The sequence below is a fragment of the Pomacea canaliculata genome, linkage group LG6 (genome assembly GCF_003073045.1).
Source record: "Pomacea canaliculata isolate SZHN2017 linkage group LG6, ASM307304v1, whole genome shotgun sequence".
Classification (NCBI taxonomy): Eukaryota; Metazoa; Mollusca; class Gastropoda; order Architaenioglossa; family Ampullariidae; genus Pomacea; species Pomacea canaliculata.
Genome location: NC_037595.1, coordinates 16,172,843 through 16,194,632, shown reverse-complemented (window position 1 = coordinate 16,194,632; position 21,790 = coordinate 16,172,843). Strand labels below are relative to the sequence as shown.

Here is a 21,790-nt window from a genome sequence, read left to right as displayed (position 1 = left end):
CTGACCCCCCTACATACACACTCTTTGGGGGGGGGGAAGGGCCACAATAAGAGATTCTTCTTTCTACTTTTGGTTCTCCCCCCCCCCCAAGCCCACGTGTGCTGCTATGGCCACCTCTGTGAAGTTGAAACAATGTAACTTCCGGACAGAGGGCATCTCCTTACTAGGCTATGCCAAAGTCCTTATGATGACCTACTGACATACAGCACAGATGGACAAACTATTTGTGTCCTACAGCTCTAATCTCTTTCATATTCGAATTCATGCCATGTACTTCCGTTATCGGGGACCGAGAGTACAGCCCCACAGTTTTACTGTCGAGAACTAAAATAACTTACAGTAAAATGTTTTCATTTAAAAAAAATGTTAGAGAAACAACCATTGGTCAGTCTGACCTAAGCTGAGTTTCGTGTGGCTGACCCTCTATACAACTTCTCACAAATGTAGTGTATAGTTTTCCGTTGACATACTCGCAATGTATTGGTTCGTGTTTTCTCGAGTACGCGCACGCGACACTCGGGTGAATCAGACGGCATGGTTACAATATTGTGAGCCGGTCTTTTTTTAAATAATAGTCACTGGATTATTTCATGAAAAAGGGAAGAACGCTAGATTAGATATTAAGCACGAATAAACCGATCATAGAGGAAGTTCTTAGATAGATAAAGCACACACACGCACACGCAAATCCTTTTAAAGTGCTCTGAAAACGCATCTTTCCGTAAAGATTGCTCCCCACAACCTGTCCCATAATGCTAGTCCTTTGTCACACCCTTCCCTTTGTAATATCATGTTTCTCTCAGCTCTTTTTCTTGCTATTTGGTTCCTCTTTGTGTTTTCTGTATTTTATTTTATTCTTCGTTTAGTACGGTGGTTGAGTTTTGTATAGTTCATGTTATTTGTTTGTTTTCCTGTCTCTCATTACTGTCCATGTTTCGTTCTTGTTCCTTAAGCGCTAAGAGCATGCTCCTTAGGAGTGTGAGTATGCGCTTTATAAATTCTGCATTTATTATTATACTATTATATACACATATTACATCTTTCTTAACCAGCATATCGATCAGTACTATTTTTATTTCTAGGAGACAAAAGCATCGTAATAATAATGACGACGACGACGATGATTATGGAACGCATGATGTCTGCTTTTTTTTGGGGGGGTTTTTATTATTTTTGTGTGTGTGTGTGGGCCTGTTCTTTATGTTTGTGTGTGTCTTTTTATTTATGTGTTTGAGTATGTGTGCCTTTTGTGTGTATGTGATTATTTTACTTAGCTTCGTTTATTTTCCTTGTAATACGTTTTAATGTGTGAGTTTCACGACGACAGTGTTTCTGGGCCACCAGGCTGAAATGCGTCCCTGTGGTGGGGGGAGGGTGAAAATATCCACTACACGGTCTAAATAAGGAACGTGAATGAAACAGGGAATAACCCTTTCGTCACTATGGTTACCACCTTCACACTTGACCAATGAACTAACAGGGGAAGTTTCGTCTTGTATAGTTGTGAACATAGACATCCGCCTACTTGTGATAAGTTTAGAATATAAATATCAGGTTCATGCCAACAAAACTCAACATTCAAACTTTTCTCTCATATGGAAATATTACAGACGTAACAACTGTAATACATATTTTATCATCTACACACACTGACTGACAAATGCTGCCTGGGTAAAAAAAAAAAAGAGTTTTCGAGGACTTCTAGTAACTTATGTAACGGAGGTCAGTCTGTGTTGTAGCACGTGTCAGAAAATGTCTTCGCAAAAGTTGGACTTGTCCACGGTCTCCAGCTGCAGCTCTTCCAGCGGCACTTACGCTTTTGTGGTCGACATGGACAACTGTCGCCTCCGTCGTTATCCCTCCGTGTCCCTTAAAAAGAGCAAAGGGAGAAAACTGCGACTGGCCCGGGTGGCCTGTGTTGTCAGTGTTATCAGCCTCCTCATCGCCGTTAGTGTCTCGGTCTGGGTTCTTCTCGTCAGTTTGACAAACTGGCCATCCTCCCTGGCAGAGACTGACAGAACGCTTTGCCTTCCATGTGAATACGTGACCTATGACCCTTCCGACAGGTCGTGGCTGAAGAATGCTCTGGAGGTTCGAAGGGACCACAACGGCTCTGTCACGTGCTGTGCGACAACCAAAGCCCAGTACCTGACCCTCCTTCAGCTGGTAAATACACAGACTAATGTCACTCACACTGTGTAGTACACGAGATTAACTTCCGAACTTGACTGTCACAGGTGTAACACAAAGCACAATCTAAAAATAGACCAAAGTGACAGATTGTATCATTTCATTTTTATTATATTTCTTTAATTATATTCGTTTGCTGATAATGCTTAGTTTTTAACTGAAGGACATCATCCTTCTACCCGAGTCTTAATAGTCAGTGACCAAAATGTCTGCAGTGTACTCTACCCACCTGAACTAATTCTTAGAGAAACAAGAAAGTTTGTTAAGTGAAGCTAAATAGTGGCGGCAGAATTTCTTGTCATGACCATTATATCAAACTTTTTTGCCTCGAAGTCATTGTTCATTTAATTGCATCTCAAATTAGCTAACATGGATTAATGTAGAGTGGTTTTTGTTTTCTTTCAGAGTTTTCGAAGCCGGGAGAAAAAAGAACAAGAACATACAGGTAAATTTAGTTAGTGGGTCGGTAGTGTTTGAATGAGTTTATTAATACTAGCATGACATGCTTTGTGCTGGAAGTGTAAACACATCTAATGTCTAAAACTGTTTCCCCTTTTTTCAGATCCCTGGACACAGACAAAGCCTCCAGTCCCTTCACCTCCTGCCCCACAGCGCGCTGTCTCTGCACACCTGCTGTTCCGACGAGGTGAGTGCCCACAAAGTCAGCAGATCAACAGCTCCTTACATAATTTAAACTTCACTAGTTATAGGAATAATAATTTCCTGAGAAAAACGGATCTGCAGCATAAAAAAAGATATTTTTTTATGAACAACACTGTCTTCTTCGTTCACAGTAATCTGGATAGTCATCCCAAGTTCAGGATCTCCTTATTCATTTCCCCCTCTTGTGATACGATAGCCATTCCACCTGGTGTGCATGTCAGTGTTCCATCAGTCTGATGACGATGATACCAACACATGATGACTAAATGAGTCTCACAATGAGGACAAGGATGTCCCGTCTATTCGCGTTAAAAAGCAGGGTTAGAGATAAGAGAGACGGAGAGGAAATGGGTTCAGGGCAGAGACAAGAACATCAAACCCCAACCCCAATGGGTCATGAACCCAGGGGTGAGTGGGAGGATCCATAACTGGGCCAGTGATAACTGCTGCATGTGATGAGTCAGACGTCGTTGAAACTGTCGTGCTCCATTTTCTTCCTTGTGGACAGAAGCGTGGGTGTGCGAGTCCCAGTGTGCGTGTTTAGTCTCGAGTAATACTCTTTGTTGTATGAGGATGTGGTTTATCTTTTAAAGTAGGAACAGAGTGAAAATAACATGTAAGCCAAGATATTTTGTAGATTTTCAAATTAGTACTATTATACCTTTACATGATCATGCTTCCTGTGACAGCAATCTTTGTCCAAGTGAAACTGTCAGCGCTGAGTCATTATACTCAACAGGAAATCATTTCCGAGAAATTAATAAGATAAGGATGTTCAGTTATCTACATGTTATCTGTTAGTTGACGGGTTACATTTAAAACCTTGTCACATTTACCGACATGTAACCAAGAAGTTGACATATTCATCTGTCACCCTGTCACAGGTTTAGGATCAGGACAGCGGCAGCAGTGGAGTGGACCAAACGAAACACACCTGTCTCATGTCACACCTGGCCTCAGGTTCTATGACAATTCACTGTACGTGGTCACCCCGGGTGTGTATTACGTCTATGCTCAGTTCCTGTTTGACGTCGACTTGGAAGGTGGACCCCACGTGGTCAGTGGCTACGTGTATCGTGACAGTGTGGTGCTGCCCCCTATCTCGGGTATCCTGCTGAAGGCTCGTCACACTCGGCTCGGGGGCGACAGGGACTTCCACGTCTCTCATGTCGGAGGGCTTTTCCAGCTGCAGGCCGGCGACCAGCTGTACGTCAGGACCTCGAACACAACTCTTGTGTCTAATGACGAGAGGGGAAGCTTCTTCGGGTTGTTTAGGATAGGCGATTAAGACACAGAAAAGGCGTTTGTATGATATAAACTTGTAAACACCGTAACAAAATGCCCAATGTAAATGTTCACCAATTGACTATTATTAGATTTATTGTCTTGACAAAAGAATTGCTTCATACATCATATATTAGGTAAAATATTTTATATTGAAGAAAGACATCCACATCAAAGTGTTTATGCTTATGGATATGTACGTACGCATAAAAATGTACATAATTATTTATGGATGTTAAACTAGTGAGAGGCTACCTTGCCAAGGGTTATAGTTTTACACTGATGATGTGAGGCGTTTTAAACATTTGTATTAATTATCATTAAACACAGTGTTTAAGATGTTTATAACTGAGAGGGACGTCCTCTCACCTTGGCAACAGTTTCTTGTATTTACTATCTGTTGTGAATTTCAATGTCTGTTAGTCCTCGTGTACACCTGTGTCACAGCTACACTTAACAGGGTTAGACATCACAGTCTACTGTTACAATCATGTGGTGACATCCAGCGTCAGCCTGTCATGACGAGATGCTCACATCATTCGTATGTCTTAGGACAAAACAATTTGCACTGTGTGCGAGATTACTGTGAATACGTATGTAAATAATAGAGACATTTAATTCTACGTTGTAATAGTAGTTTATATGGCTGCAATGACTTGCGTTAAGAAAGTTCTACAAACATTCATCACGATATCAATATGTAAATTACAAAACATTTATTGCTTCAATGTAAAGCAGTTGAGGTCAGATATGACACAAGTGGTGTCTCCGGGACACTTATGACTGATACTTATTTTGTGCATTATTTCTTTTTATCTATATATCTATATATGTTGTTATCTGCAATAGTATTTCATTGTACTTATCTTGTATTGAAATAATAACGGAGACGAGTCTGTGTGCATTCAATCATATTCTCTGCCAACAACATCCTGACAACGGACTGTTGTATAAAGCTACACTGATATACAAGGAGATTTACTTTTTGCTGTTAATGTTGTGTGAAGGGAGGATACTCCACAGGTTGTGTGAGAAGATTACTAGCAATATGATTCTCTATTGTCAATGTAAGGGAGAACTTACCTTGTGAGGGTATACTACATTGGCATTGTGTGAGGGGATAATCTACTGATATTGTGTGATGGATATTTTACTGACAATATGTGTACCGTGGTCTACTGCTCTCTTGATCCCGTGTACCTGTTACATGTTACATATCACTAACGGCAATCAATTTACCTTCAAAAGGCAGCTGTTACATGCGCAAAAAAAAACGTTTAGATTGATGTACTTAAATTTCCTCTTATCAGTATTATGTCTTCATATTTTTACACTTTTTGTTTTTAAATTAAACATGTTTTAGAGTTGTGAAAATATGTTGGACAATAAAGAACACATAAATTGTAAAAAGTTTGTGACAACTTATCAATATTTGTACGTCACGCAGACTTAATAATATTCGTTACGAAAACTTTTTTTCTTTTCGTTGTCACCAACTTAATAATCATTAGTTTCATTGCCAGCGTCCTTCTTGTTGATGAGATGCTCTACTCTACCACAATCAAAAGGGAGCGAAGTGCAACTGTGTCGTGCAATAAAATAAGCATAGCTATCTCCCTTGATTAAACTATGCCCCCATCCAGATGAGATATACTTTTTCTGTTGATACCGCGTTCATTGGTGAGAGAATAGATAGATAAATAGTGCAAAGGTCAAGGGTAGGTAGTTTTGTGCCAGACTGTGCTGTAGTCATTTACTGTAGCGAGAGCTTTTGGAAGGTTCTGGAAACGCTATCGTCAAGTTTGAAATGTAAGTAGTTCGCCAACCTCCCCGAGAAGACACGGTGGCCGATGATGAATATATTTGTTTTCCACGAGATTCGGCACTGACATGTTTTTTCCTTAAACCTGAAGAAAACAAATGAACAATACACCAGTAGTCATTCACATAACTGAGTCCAACATATATAATTTCTTCTATTCTCACATAAGCAAATCATAACTGACACCCGCTAATAATTTGCTCTTACCTCTCCTGATGCCTCATTTTACCAGTTACCAGAATGTTACTATATCAGTTTACCATTTCATACGTATAAAAAATGTAGTTTGTTTAACGAAGATTTATAGCTGTAAGATATAGATGGTTCTTTAGCAGTAATCACCGTTTGGCTCAGTTTGATTAAATACCAAAGTACTGATCTACTTCAGTCGGGAGAATTTGTAACATCCAAAAAATAAACCTGTTCTTGGGACATTTTATTGCTACATCTACCAGTGAATCTTTATGTGCATGAGTCCGTTGAGGGAATCATGTTGCACCAAGTTGGTGTTCGTTCGGCGGCTGTACCCGACATTACCTTATCTTGGTGCGTATGACAGCAAGCACTCGTTAAAGACATCACGGGTACGTCCCTAGACTGGGACAGGGTTCGGATCTGTGTCGATTGGAAGGTCCTCGCTCCCTTTCAACAGTTGTATTGACTGTATAAGGGCTACTGCACCATCAAGAGAATAATTACGACGAAGTGTACTACCAAGATGTCTTATACTACGGATGAAAATAAACAAAATTTCAGTTCATTCTAAGAGAACGTTAGAACTAATCAATAGTGCTAAATAAGAATGAAATAAGAAGGGATATCAAAGCAAGAAAAATGATTGAAAGGACAGTCGCTGGCCATCTTTCAATTATCTGAATTGTTATATTAAGTTTCTGACAAGTTGCAGTTGCATATTAAACGCAGCTCTGCTCTAACACGCGATGAACGACTGTAGTAGATAAGACGTTGACGGCGCTGTTGATGAAGGGACCTGCACCAGCCACAGCGTAGTAAGCCAGGTACACGTTAACATACCGACCGCTGGTGGAAAACTCGGGAATAACGAGATGGATAATGATTAGCGACACAAACGGCACCATGGTGATGATGTAGACGCAGGAGGTGAGGACCAACATTTTGGTCAGTCCTGTCTGCTGCACGTGACTGTGGTCAATGGTGGAGGTCGCCTTCTCCCGCCACGACATCGCGGCTCTTAGCTTGATTATTGTAATAACTGTCGCTAGGAAAATAATTAAAAAGGTTACTATTGGCACTACAACGCTCATAATCATATACAAGATGGCGTCCATGATAACTCTGTGTTGATACCACATGGTGGATGGGACAAGCTGCCAACGGACACCAACGACTGTCACAACCTGTTCGACTTTATACTTTAAAGGCAATAGACTAAATCCTAGCTGAGGAAAAAAAGCGAAGACAAGTAGCAGTGCTGCCATCGTGCGGGTGCGCAGTAGGGAGGATGCACGCAGGGGGAACAACACACAGAAGCACCGTTCAATTGCAATCACGAGGAAGTAAAGGCCAGAGGTCGTTCGAAGACCGTAGGAAACGCCAAGGTTGACACGCAGGCACGTGACGTACTTCTCCTCGTCCAATCCAAACCAACTAAAGTAGGTCAACAGAACACTAGATGACCACACTAATGCGTAAGCAACGTGAAGAAGGTCAACGAGGGCAAGAGAGAAGAGACAGAGATTCATGCGGTCCCTGAGTCCCAGGCGCTGGAATATTACGCAGCAGACTATGTTTCCAGGGATTCCAATGAGCGAAACGACAAACGGCACAAAACCGCCAAATGTGAGTAGTATGTAGCGGTAAACCTTCTCACTCACTAGGTAGTCCTGCAGTTCTGTCCAGTTAGTCCAACCTCTAAGGCTGCTCGCTTCCACATTCTGTATTATAGCCGACATATTTGATTTCTCAAAGTCATCTGCCATCCCAGTAACAAAACATATCTCTAAAGGAACACATCAAAGCAGATAAATACACTTTGAGGTAATTGCTTTTGTACAAAGAAACATTAAAAATGGCGCAAAGAGTCATTTATTAAAAATATAACATTTGTTCAAAATAATTGCTGCATTCTCTGGGAATTGAAAAAAAGCATTTACACATGTACTGAAAGTATAATCATATTCTTATTCAAAAATCTAGTACCTAATAACTAGTTTCTGACAGCAGTTTCGAAGTCTTCTCAAGAAATGCAACAAAACAAACATAAATATTATTGTCTTTCTGGTAAAATGTATTTAACGAGTAATTTTCATGTGCATCTCAGATGAACTTTTAGCTCAAACAGGTAGGCAATCATTGATTCTAAGCACTTTTGAGGATTACATTTTTATCTTATATTGTTATTTTCCCTCCATTTTCAGATAACCAGAGCACTGTGCAATTTAGTTTGATGAAAGTAAATGTAAAATACAAACGTCGGGTGGTGTACCTGCCATTTCGTGTTAATGTCTCTTATGTGGATTTCTGTGAATGCAATTATGCGTTTGCAGGTATGTCAGCTCGTGTGAGTGTGTGTGTGTGTGTGTTTCCGTGTGTCTGTGTCTGTGTCTCTGTGTGTGTGTGTGTGATTTACATTCAGCAGAAATTAAGCAAGCTAAAATTAAATTTCTGGACACCATAAGATTAAAATATATTTTCGCTTCTCTGATAGACAACTCAAAGATATGACAACATGTGTGATTATCGTCACAGCACCTCTAACCTCAGTTGGGCTTTTCCTATCAATGCTGTTATTCAAAAAGAATGTACTTAGTACATATTTACGATGCTATTGTTTAGAGACTTAAACACGTGTGTAGGAAACACACATGACCAGCAGTTATGAGTAGGTTATCAAAGTGATTGTCCGGAGAATAAAATGTCAGCAGTCGTGATAGTGGGAGGTTGTGAAGCTGGTCGGTGGTGAGCTCGGTAGTCTGGTGCTGGCAAAAGTTTGGATAGGGTTGTGGGAAGTTTGATAACCTACACTGTGCTGATCGCCTGGATCCTCTGCAGTTTGCCTACAGGCCACGTAGTTGGGGATCTGATGCCACTCTCACTCTTTTAGATGATATCCTACAACACTTGGACACCTCTGGTTCCTGTTCATGGATGTTTCCAACGTCTTCAACACAGTCCAGCCCCACCCTTAAGTAGAACGCCTACTAGACTTGGATTTTAACACCAGCCTAGCTCTGTGATACGATCGTTCTTGAAGGAGCGACCACACAGGGTGGGTCAGAGTTCCACCAACAGGTACAGTAGTGTTGAGCTCGTCTGAACGGGTAAATCTGTCAATGGATGGAACGATTTGGTAAGGCGAGCAGATCCTCAACACGGGTATCCCTAAGGGATGTGCATCTTAATTATGTTGTGTATATACAGTGATACCTCGGTTCTCGAACGCCTTGACTTTCGACCAAATCGGTATTCGACCAGGAAATTCGAGAAAATTTTGTCTTGGAATTCGAACAAATATTTGGAACTCGAACATCCGAACGTCCGAGATGAGCCGAGTTGAGCCGAATGGCGTTCATTCTGCCCAGCGCGCTTTGCTTGCGTCATCAGTGACAATAACCATCCCCCTTCCCTCCTCCCTCCACATTCATTCCCTCCTGCCATAAAGTTTGGTACAGGTACAGTAAATGAAAATTTACTGTACTGTACATTTTATTATTTTTTTGTTTGTTTTAATAAATACACTTTTATTTCTTATTTCTTGTTGAGACTCATGTTTTTCTATATATTATATACAAATTAGGCCAGTAAATAGGCCTTTTCTGGGGCTTGGAACGAATTAATCCAGTTTCCATTATTTCCTATGGGTTTCATTGCTTCGGTTCTCGAACAATTTGGTTCTCGACCGTCCTCCCGGAACGAATTATGTTCGAGAACCGAGGTATCACTGTATATATATCTGTTCCAAAATCACCGGAACCAAGCAGAGGGATTTAGCCCTCTTAAATAAGCAGCAAATCCTTAGGACGGCATCTCGTATCCTAACTATTCCTGGTCATGTGTTGGCGAGTGAGTTCTCACTCCTGCGGTCTGGTCACAGATACGCTGTACCGGTAAGTCGAACGAACCGTTACCTTAACTCGTTCATTCCGCGAGCCATCCACTTTTTAAATTTCACTAGCTGTGATGATGTGTCAGCCTGAGGTGACCTTGTGCGGGGTGCCCACTGAACTTGCTGTGTTACTATATGAGTGTGTGTGTGTGTGTGTGTGTGTGTGTGTGTGTATGTATGTCGCCAGAATCTATTCCCTTTAATCTCTTACATAATCTTGCCTCTAGTGTGCTGGCGTGTCATCATACCTATAATTGCCCTTGCGGATGAATAAAGTTGTATTGTATTGTATTGTATATATGTATACTCATATATGTGGTTGGGCTTGTCAACAAAAGAAAAAATTATGTCTTGGACTTCCTCGGACAGACAATAAAGTTTGATTTGATTTGATTTGGTTTGATGTATTTTGCAAAATACTTTTCTCATTCAAAACTTACATGCAAAAACGTGACGTCATCAGATGCACACCCTCGCTCATCCGCCCGCGCTTTTCCTTATTTCACAAAAAGGAAAAAAAGACAGAAGGTTTCTTGATTTATAATTTAAACTTTCTTCATCTTTATTGTTTCTTTTCTGCGAGTAACCAAAAGTAAAGGCTAACAGTGTCATACAATGTTGTGTTTTAAATGAAGTTTCTCTACTGTGTAAAAGTCGTAAAGTTAAAAGTATCCGCGTAACGATTCTATAAAGACCGTTCCTATAGATAATGAGGTAATGATGATAACGATCATCGTCATTGTAAATGTCGTAGTCATACATTTGTCAAAGCAAGAAAGTGCAGCTACAGATGCACAATTGTACAAAAGCAGATCTCAGGTGTGTTTTACTGTACCGACAATAAAGAACGGAAACAAGAACTCGCTTGTGTTTTACTGGCTTTCGGAACGCGAGGTAATCATAGGTAAGTGGTATTCGCATGCAATATCATGGTCTAGAAAAGGACAATTGTCAGAGAAAAATCTCTGAATTTTTCGTTAATTTTTAAAAAGTTCATGTAACAAAAATGCAGGACTCATACCATAGGAAGGTATATTAACTTCGTGTTTTTCTTAGTATGAAAGTAACCGAAAGTAAAAATATTTTCCTTCTTAATGATGTAGAGGCCCGGATGTCATTTGTCAAGTAGCTGGTGAAAGGCAATTAATTAAAGTTTAAAGTCGACACTGCCGATACGCAGATTTCAAATCTAACCCTTGAGCAAATGACATAAGGTGATGTGACGTCAAAATAAGGTGACGACAAAAAAAGAGCAGACGACACTGGTTCAGAAAAGGACGACAAAAACAAGCGGAGTAACCGTGGCCATTGTTCTCGCCCGTGCATTACAGGGTTGCGCACCTGCTGACGGTTCCTGCCTTTATTTAAGTGTTGGACGGTTGTTGTTGCCACTCCATAAACCCCACCACTCGGCTACAATACGATAAAAATAATAATAATAATAATGACGACAAGGTGTGATGTGTAAGCGCATGACCGCGATCATGAGGGAGAACACACTCAAGGCATTGAGAGTTTCGTTAATTTGCAGAGGAAGACAAGAAGGCAGACTTGTTAATAGATGAAAACAAGCAAAAGAACGGATTAGAAAACGGATTAGCGGAATTTGGGTTGTTATTAGGAATTAGTTTTCATGCAGCAGAAATGTTTTAGTTCACGTTTGAAGCAGTCAATGGTGGTAGTCGGGTTGATATGGAAGAGAAAAGAGTTCCACTGCTGTAAAAGTCGTGTGACCATACTTGTTCTGGTGACAGGAAGACTAACTGTAAAACTGTAAACGTTTATTACATCCAGCAGGTGTTTCTATTTTAAAAAACAGAATTTACACCACAAAAGAAAACACTAGGATATGGAAGTTCCTTAGCTTTTTTTTATCCATCAGCTCTTTCAAAGACAACCTACCCTTTTTAATAGTTACTTACAAACCAATATTTCTTTTTTTTAATCATACGTGATGTAAAATAAATATTCACTGATTATACTCAACATTTATTTACTAAAAATATGTTACTTAAAAAATGGCCTTAGCATCGATTCTACCTGACTGCTGTATGTCTAAGAATTTGACCTTTGGCAGTGTATCCGCACCCTGCTGGTGTTTACAAGCTAACTACCTACTGTCACCTGACCACCGGCGAGTCGCGGCTTCTAAAAGTCCTCGCGCAAATCAGTCGCTCTTCTTTATCGTTCCACAATAGAGGCTTCCAACAACAATTTTTCACTGTTTCACATTATGTATATATAAATGAAATTACAAAACGTGGGCAGTCCGAATATGGGAGTCGGAGAGGTAAAAGGGGAGACCATTGTGAATGGTATAGCCTGAAGCGACTGAGCGAATAACCTCCCTTTAAATATTTTCTGCAGTACATTGAAAAGGTGGCAGTGCGGATTGCGGTACATTATTAGTGTTAAGCTCACAACCGATACATTTACTAATTAGGTAAAATTTTATTTTAAAATGTATCACTCAAATAAGGTTGTTGATGACTGGCTGATGTAGATGATGTGTGTGATGTTCTCACACAACATGTTAACATGTGCCGCAGTTCCTGACGGAATCTGGAGGAGCGATGATAATAGATAAAGAAGTTGATGCAGCCGTTGACTTGAGTAACTGTGTTCACCACCGCAAGGCCAGACATGAACATGTCCAGAACACTGGCTTCCCCTAAAATGGAGAAAATAAAACACAAGCTCAGCTGGCAGGCTACGTATGGTAGCATGACTACAATATAAACACCGGCCACGACCACCAGCATCTTCGTTAGCGCCACCTGTCGGATGTTGAAGTTATTCGCGATGTGACTGCTCTTTGCTCTCCATGATATCGCTGATCTCAGCCTGCTTACTGTGATGATGGTGCTTATCGACACAGTCGTCAAATTAACAAGAGGGAGACCTGTTTCAAGCACAATATTTTTTAAGAAATATACAAATAATTTGTTTTCGGAAAAAAATTTAGATGTAACAATTGACCAATGTACACTTTCTCCTGTCGTAATTTTGAGAGGGATATAAGACAACGGACAGACAAAATAAGCGACTTGTATGAATAGGAAACACGAGACTATCAGGAAAATCATTGTCTTGGTGCGCATAATGCTGGCAGCACGGTGTGGACACACGACACACACACGCGTGTCCACAGCCACCACCATGTTGATACAACCTGATGTCAGGGAGAAGCCGCGAATTACACCTGTCAATGTTACTGTTGATATGGATGAGTACTCTTCATAAAGATGACTATTGTGTAGACGGATGAAAAAGGGTACAGGAAACTGAGCGAAGAAACCGATGAAGTAAAAGCAGTCAACCAGAGCAAGTGAAAACAATTCCACGTTTATACGATCTCGAAGACCCTGTCGCCGAAACACCATACAGCTGATGATGGTGGTCGTCATGCCAACCAGACATTTGAGAGTTCCAAAACCTGTGTAAAATATCATCTCAATCAGATGTCGGGTTTTCTGACTCTCACAACCATTCGAATTGTTGGTGTCGAGAAACGCGTGACTACATGCACTCGAGTTTAATGTAGAAGTCATTGTGCTGGAGGTGTCATCTGAAGCAGATGTCATACCCAGGTAGAACTCTTAAGGAACTGTCCAGGTGGCACAGTCTGAGAGAAATCGTCCAGCACCAGCGGATGGGGCCAACACCCAGACATCAGACACCGAGATGTAGTCTCAAACAATAAGGTCTTGTCTGTCAGCTTCAAAGATTGTCAAAGCAACAAAGACATGAAAGCGATTCTCCAACTAGAAACTAGAAGGCACGCCTTTACCAAACATGTCCTGCTGACTGAGGATTTTATAAGAACAGCTTGTTTGATCAACGAGAAGTAGCAAATACTTTCCGATATTTTTAGAATAGTAGCAACATGTTTTTAATTAACAGATGTGAGCATGTTTCCTTGGCAAATACCGGTGTGCTTTGTTGCAAAAAAAAAAGAAAAAAATAATAATAATAATTTGACGAACACCGTTAAGGATCTAGAGTTAAAATTATCGAAGAGAAGCAAAACAGTAAAAAAAAAATTTAAACAAAGTTTTCGAACAATCATTCATTGATAAAAAATGATGGTTAAAAATAAGAAAAAGCAAGGTCTCTATTATCTACACACATAATGACATACATTGGCATATGCACAAAAAAATTAGATAAAAATCAACACAGTGAGATAGGAAAAAATACCAAAAATACTTTTTTATTATTATTTTTGTTCAGTTTGGTTTTTTTTTTTACGTTTATGCCCTATTTGTCACTTTGCTAAGCTGCAATCATCAATACCAACAACGCTATAAATAGACCTTCAAGCCATCTGCTATTGTAGAAGACAAGGAAATCGAAGTGCACAAGGAGTTGTTGAGGTTCTCGCCAAGTATTGTAAAAATTAAAGATCATAAACACATGAAAATTAGAGAAAGGATACCAAAAACAGCTTCAATAGTGAAGAGGTCTGAGATTAAGGCTCTTAAAATAAAATTGTTGACCAAAGGCTTTATATGAGGTGCAAAGGTCCATTGTCGTCCTTAGAATCTGGCAGTAGGGAGGAAAGCATTCATCCGGTCTACGATGTTCTCACGATGTTTCTATGCACCGTTTCTTTTTTCTTAATTTAAATATTGACGGTTAATTTCCCGACCTTAATTTGTCAACAAACGATTTGACTATTGTAAGGTGAGTACTTATCCCTAGAATGAAGCCACACGCCCACAGACAGACTTGCCTCGCAACAAGGAAGCTTCCTTGTGGTCTGTCTTATTCACGACATTACAAGCAGATGACACGGACAGACTGTAATGTGTGATCAGCGGACTTTCATATCTTACTAGAATGTTCTGTACTACTATATCAGACTTTCTGTGAACTTTAGTTTGACTCTTCTCCCTGCAGCAGTCGGCTATCAGTCAACCTTTGAGATGACAATGTATTATGTCATAGGTTGTGTATTTGTCATTATTTCTGATTACCTGTCACTAGCTGTTTGATAATTGATAAACAAGTAGAAACACAGAGTGGTCAGGGTATAGAGGGTACTTCTGTTTACACCCGAGCAACTAGTGGGTAAGTCTGGCCTGTTACACGTCCTGGCACCCTGTGAGTCAGCCATCTTGATTGTTACAACGAGGAGCGACGACAAGCGGGATGGCTGGTGGGTGTTCAGTCATCTGTGTGTAGCCCCGTAGCCACTGTTGGCGGTTTCATTTACCAGAATGTTGTAATCATTTCCACATACTCATGGACGCAGCGAGAGAGAGCGAAATCCACATGAGGGGGAAGAGAGAGAGAGAGTGGTATCCCCCCGTCTAACTGGAGGGACAGAGCTGTGTTGTATTTTGTCTTATCTGACGTCTTCCTCGTGTGTGATTGTGATTGTGATTGTGTATATTAGTGACAACCTACCATCGTGCGTGTGGAATGTAGTGTCTCTTCCGTGTCGGTGGCTTCGGTTCCTTCTCAATCTCGTGATCTGTCATTTGTGAATCGCCTTAAACTTGACTATAGGGCAGTGCCTTGAGCCTTTCTATAGGGCAGAATACAGCAATGTACCAGCGAACAGTAGTAGTAGTAGTCTACAGAACCGAGAGATTTACGGTGTGTTCAGCACTAGCTTACAGACTATTTGAAATATTTAAATTCGTTTATTTTTATTTGTTTGCCAATCTTTAATCCACTCTAGTGTGCTCTCTTCCTCTCTTTCTATTATCACCCTGTTTCGTTATCTCCTTTCTTTTTATCTATCTAATCGTTTTCGTTCTTTCTTTTCTCGGAAACCCCCTTCACAAATCTTCTACTTTCTTGTGAGACAGAAACATGATTAGACTGGAGTGTCCTGTTGCATTTTTATATCAGGAGTAACTTTAACCTTCTCCACTTCCGTGAAGGTGGCAGCCACAGGTGAGCTTCTTACACGTCAGTGCCTTAAACTGCTCAAACCCCACTTCTTCAGTCAACCACGACATTTTGTCACATGACCCCGGATATACCCTGTTGGCTTTAGAAGGAAGCAAAGCTGTAGAGGGATGAGAATGTTTGTAGAAGTCGGCACAAACACGGTAGGAAATTAGTAAAGAATTTCTATGTAACTTAATAGAAACAATGGAGAGAGCGGCTATGAAAGCGCGGCAAGATATTTCAGATTAAAAAATGGAGGATTCAAACTGTAGTTTATAATGAAAGTAGGATTATTTGACTGCAAGTATCGGAGAATTTAAATACAAGACGTTTGTGTTCATGATACCTAACAAATTACCCGCCTTCTTTAGCTCATGTATAGAAGTCTGACTCTCAAACTCTTGAAGCAAAGTTGTTGTCCAAAGGTTTTGATATGTCTGATAGTCGAGTATCGTCCCTAGCATCTGGCAGCATCGGGGGAGGCAGCAGCTTGTCCTATGCCCTCCCTGTGGAAGTCGAGTTCCTGGTGAAGAAAGAAGGATCTCAAAAGACAAGAACAAATTTAGGCTTCATCGTTGGAATCTCCGTGTGTCTGAGTATTGCCAGCTTGCTGTTGGCCGTTGCTGCTGCTGGGTGGTTGCTCTTGAACGATGCTTTGTCAACACAACTTGTTAACTTACAAGACGAAGTATGTCTCCCGTGCGCTCAACTAACCTCTGACCCTGTCGCTGACCTGCTCTCACCTCTGCCTGACGGGCTGGAGGTCATAAAAGACAACAACGATTTGAAGATTTGCTGCGCAAGCACTAATGCACAACTGGCCGCACTTTTCAAACTGGTAAGTATATGTTATATGTACTCTCGTATATTCCCGAGTCTTTGTATATACATGAGATGTTCGCCGGAATTAACGTCTGGACATGTTCACTCAACAACACAGATACATATCAAGTAAGGTCGTCCCTGACCTTTTAGGGTCGTTGGAGGGGTGAAGTATTAGAGACCTCACGTTTCTCGGAACCAACCTTCCGTTTGCTGCCTTACCTTTCCCAACCCTCACTGAAGTCGGGTACCCATTCCTACCGGATGTGTCTACTAAGGGAAGTTTGCAGCGCTACTCGGGTATCGAACCTGCGACCCTTTCAGTTTAGACGCCAGCGCTCTAATAACTCGGCTCTTCCCTTCCATCTATAATTACAGTCTTGCCATTGTATATAGCAGAAAGTATGAACACAGCTTTAATTGAGTATCGCTAATTAGAATGTGATAATATCGTTCTGAATACATTAGTTTACAATGACCTCCAAGGAAATTATTAAATATTTTTTCCAATTAAACCACATTATGTAGATTAAACTACCTGAAGCCAATTCGATTTCAGATGCTCCAGCGTCAAGAAAGCATTCGAGCATCTTCAGGTAAGACACAGGCTACTAGCGAATCTGTTTCTTAGTTTTGAGAACTACCTACTTAGTCCTTGACATTTGTTTTAACATTGGGATGTTTTTATCTCGTTATGGTGAGCCTCTGTCCGTCTATTCAAAAACACAATATATCACTCTTGATAAATAAATAAATATAATAATACAGAACACACTAACATTCTTTGTCCTATGGTAGTTTTAATTAAAAGGATTTTTCTTTGATCAAGAAAATTTTTTTCTTTTGGCGTAAACTGTGTCAAAAGGCTGATTCAAAACATTTTTAAGAACCTAGAAGACCTCATCATTTTAGTAGAGAACAGGTAATAAAATAACTAATAAATAAAAATAGATGTAACAAAAAGTCGCACTGGCACTCAAGCATTCATTGCCGGATGTCATGATGTTACAGCGTGCATCGCCCGATGTGTTTTCTCAGTGTAATTATATCTCGGTGTGCATAGAATACATTATATATATGTGTGTGTGTGTGTGTGTAACGGGGTGTATGATGTATGAAGTGTATATCACAAGACTTCTGTGTTTATTGTCATCTGCAGAGCTTAAAGCGCCGCCTAACGCCGTCAGCCTCTTGAGTACAAACACAAAGATGGAGGTATCCGCTCACTTGCTCTGGAAACCAGGTAAGGAAGGAACAGGTTTATTTACATCATTGATGACTCTTTAGCAAGAAACCTACAAACAACAAGTACTATTGAGTACGTAAGGATGACGTACGACACACGTGAAGAGATTTTACAAATAGCAGACTAGCAAACACACGCACTACGAATTTTCCTTCTCTCTTTTGCTAATTCGTTTCGTTAATTCAAACGTCTTCTCATAGCTTGTCATCTGCCATCTTGACCTTTATACCATCTACATTATGTTTTCACCTCCATCTTGAAATTCATGTAACCTTTCACTGTCACCCTTGACACGCCAGTATTTGCATGGTTTCACCTGTTCACCTGTTCCAGGGTCGGGATCTCAAGACAAGCAGCAGTGGAAAGGTCCTGAAGAGAGCAGCTGGTCACTAGTGCGACCTGGGCTGACCTTTCACGACAACACTATCTACGTCATCACATCCGGCACGTACTACGTCTACTGTCAGATCCTCTACAACATCAGCGATGACAGCATCGATGACGGTCCTCAGGTGGCCAGCAGCTACGTGTACGTCACTAGCCTGATGTACCCCAACATGTCGGGTATCGTGCTCAAGTCCCGCCACACCCAGGGTGACAAACAAGACCGACACAGCACCTTTGTCGGGGGACAACTCCTGCTGCACAAGGGAGACAAACTCTATGTCAAGCTGTCCCACCCGTCCTCGTGTCCTATGACGAGAAGGGCAGTTTCTTTGGCATGTTTAAGGTCGGGGACTAGACTTCAAAGAAAACGGGTATTTGGCATGCTTGGGGTAGGATGACTAGGAAACTTGGGATAACTTCATTTGAGATACTCAGCCATAGGTTAGTGTCAACATCCAAACGTAAATAAAATAACTTGTGAAATGTAAGTTTGCCAGCATCAAGCTGAAGTACCAAAGATCTGAACTTGTTTTCTTTTCTGTTACTTTAATGCGCCATCAAGCAACACACATTCTCTGTCTTTTGTAATAAACATGCCAAATGAGTAAGTAGTGTTGTTGTTAGTGTTGTTGTTGTTGTTGTTGTTGTTGTTGTTGTTGTTGTTGTTGTTGTTGTTGTTGTTGTTGTTGTTGTTTTAATTCGACCTTTTGAGACCTTCACCTTTTTATATCAACATCAAATGTACTCGTCGGTTTTCCATCATCCAAACAACTGGTCACAACTGTCCTCTCACTGTCACTTTACCCACCGCTTGATACAAATCCTCTTTATTTACATACATAAATTGTTGTTTACCAGCATCTCTTGACACTGGATATGTGTGTTGCAAAGGGACTAGACTCCACGCTAACATCATCATCCTCTCCTTTATCATCGCAAACATTGACACCATGTTTATCCGATTTAGCTGGTATACATACCCATGTATAGTCATTGTCGGGTGTGGGTACCTGATGACCATATGTTTCCAAAGATACATGTCTCAGGTTAACTGGTGCTAAGGCTATTTTTTTTTTGGACGATAAGACTAGTTTTGCAAACTTAGACTCATTTTGTGTTTTGTTTCAACATTCAATCATTTGTGACCAGCTACTGGTATAGCTGCGTTGCTTTTGTTTCTATTATTTTATTTGTCCTATGTCGGTGTCGGATAAAGCGAAACAAATTAGGCTGTGACCGAAATCCGAAAAAATGCCAGTCTCTCTTTATCTCTGTATGTGTATATACAGTTCATTTCTATCTATACATTTTAACATTTATATGAGAGAGAGAGGGGTCATTAAGAATCAGTTTGTGTATATATGATGAAGCGTGATTGTGCATGCATTGTAATAATTCGAAACAATAACAAGGGTAGTAGTGAACAATGCATGTCCGTGTGACAGCTTCTTGAAAATAAATGCAAAGCTACAAAGTCAAAAATGTCTGGTGTACCTGACTTCTCGTAAATCTTTTATTGTAATGTAGGCCTGGAGGTCTCGACGCAGGGTCAAATGTTTATCGAAACGCTCGGGTGCACCCTGAAGGTTGCTTTACATGACAATAATGTGCACACAGTGAGCTGTATATGCTACACCAGACATTTGGTAAGCTCAGTGTACCCCGTGTAAGTAGGACTGAAGACTTAGTGTACCCCGTGTATAACTGAAGATTTACAAGTGTACCCCTTGCATGTTGCTGTGTGCACCTAGTGAACTAGCTCCTTATCAAGTGCAAGTCCGGGGTAAAGACGAACGTTGACTTTCTTAGAAACAGCTTTTGTATCATGTAGTAAGATTTACAGTCCTTTATCAACTACATGACTTGTACTGTTGCTATGGAGAAAGCTGAGAATATGTCAGCCATTTGACCCGCCATCATAAAAATTCGATGATTTCAAACAAATCAGAGCAATAGTACAATGTCAGGCTAATTAATTTTGTTTTTGTCTGACTTGCAAGATATAGGCAAGTATCAACACCCAGGGCCCGTAGCTGTGAAACTAGAGTAAGACGAGACCCCTGGCGAGATTTGAGTAGCAACTACACGAGTGTCTTAATTCCGTGGGTTTAAACAGTGTCCACACCCAGTAGATGGTATTTTAGTCCTGGTATCAAATTTATAAAGCGAGAGAAAATTTTCTTTGTCGCGGCATCGCATTTTAACAGAAGAAAACTATTTTCGTGCCCGATGTTGTTCTATCTTGATAACTACATCCCCGTCCTTCGTGTTTGTCGGAAAATGATGGTGCCGACAAGTCTAGGATGTAGCATCCAGGTAGGTATGTCTGTATGTATGTGTGTCTATTTGTGTGTGTGGGGGGGGGGGGAGAGGTGTGGGAGGTATATAAGAAGAATGTTCCGCGTCAACTATCTCCCCCGTGAGTGTTCTCTCTCCTACTGGCTGCCTGTTTAATGTTTACTACTTTATTTTAATATCGTGTTACTAGCTCATCAAATGGAGTTTACACACGAAATCATAAACTGAAACTCGACATCGACAGTAAGGAGCAGCTGTCAGTCGTTGACACAACAACGACGACTGATAACTGACAGCAGTCGACAGACACGTCCGTGCAATAAATGTTGCTCATCTCCGTGTTGTGAAACGTGTGTGTCCGTGCGTGTCACCTCAGGCTCTTGTATATCACAAAAGGAAAGCATGCACACACGCGCACACACACACGCACGCACACACATTCTCTCTCTCTCTCTCTCACACACACACACCAACACACACACACACCTGAGCGAGCTCTGAAAGAGACATACACAAACCTGCTTTTAAAAAGAAAGGTGGAGACATTTTCCAACCCCTTGGAAATTACGCGGATTTAAAAGTCTATAGCTCCTGGAGATATGAATTTATGTTCCCCCTGACCTGTCGGGTTAGTGGTGTGTATCTAGTTTCTGGTAAATGACCTTGTTACTCTTTTATGCATAAGAATTTTTTTATGTTTTTTTCATGAGCATTCCATACGGCAGGTGAAGTGTGGAAGGCCGTCTCCTGGGCAACATTTCGGCTACAAACAAAGGTCGGACTGAGACTCTTTTCAAAAGAGTTAATGTATTCTACTAAAACCCTTAATATATTTTTAAATCTTTACAATACAGCGATGATGACGACGACAAAGATGACGAAGATGGTTATAATAATTGTAGTAATGTCTATTGAGAGTGCTGGTAACAATGAGAATATTCGTTTACCTTTTGTAATAAATTAATTAATCGTGACAACACAAAGCAAAATGATAAAAATGAGTTAACATTTCTTTTACGCAAAAAAGTCTAAAATACAATACCTGAATAAACAAATATCATCGTCTGCTAAAATACCCAATCAAACT

At 40.6% G+C, this 21,790-nt stretch overlaps 2 protein-coding genes across 2 annotated transcripts; both read left to right on the top strand.

The window, feature by feature from the left end:
- The first annotated feature begins 1,217 nt into the window (after positions 1-1,217).
- Positions 1,218-5,522, top strand: LOC112566446 (tumor necrosis factor ligand superfamily member 10-like). Its single transcript, XM_025242650.1, has 4 exons — positions 1,218-2,166; positions 2,596-2,635; positions 2,753-2,836; positions 3,738-5,522. Exons 1-4 carry the CDS (start codon positions 1,753-1,755, stop codon positions 4,139-4,141), a joined length of 942 nt encoding a protein of 313 aa, XP_025098435.1. The 5' UTR covers positions 1,218-1,752; the 3' UTR covers positions 4,142-5,522.
- A 10,439-nt stretch (positions 5,523-15,961) lies between these two features.
- LOC112567221 (tumor necrosis factor ligand superfamily member 6-like) lies at positions 15,962-19,013 on the top strand. The gene is given in 5 exon segments (XM_025243830.1): positions 15,962-16,788; positions 17,332-17,368; positions 17,932-18,015; positions 18,352-18,699; positions 18,702-19,013. Coding segments are annotated over 5 exon segments (933 nt in total). The 5' UTR covers positions 15,962-16,383; the 3' UTR covers positions 18,761-19,013.
- Positions 19,014-21,790: the final 2,777 nt, after the last annotated feature.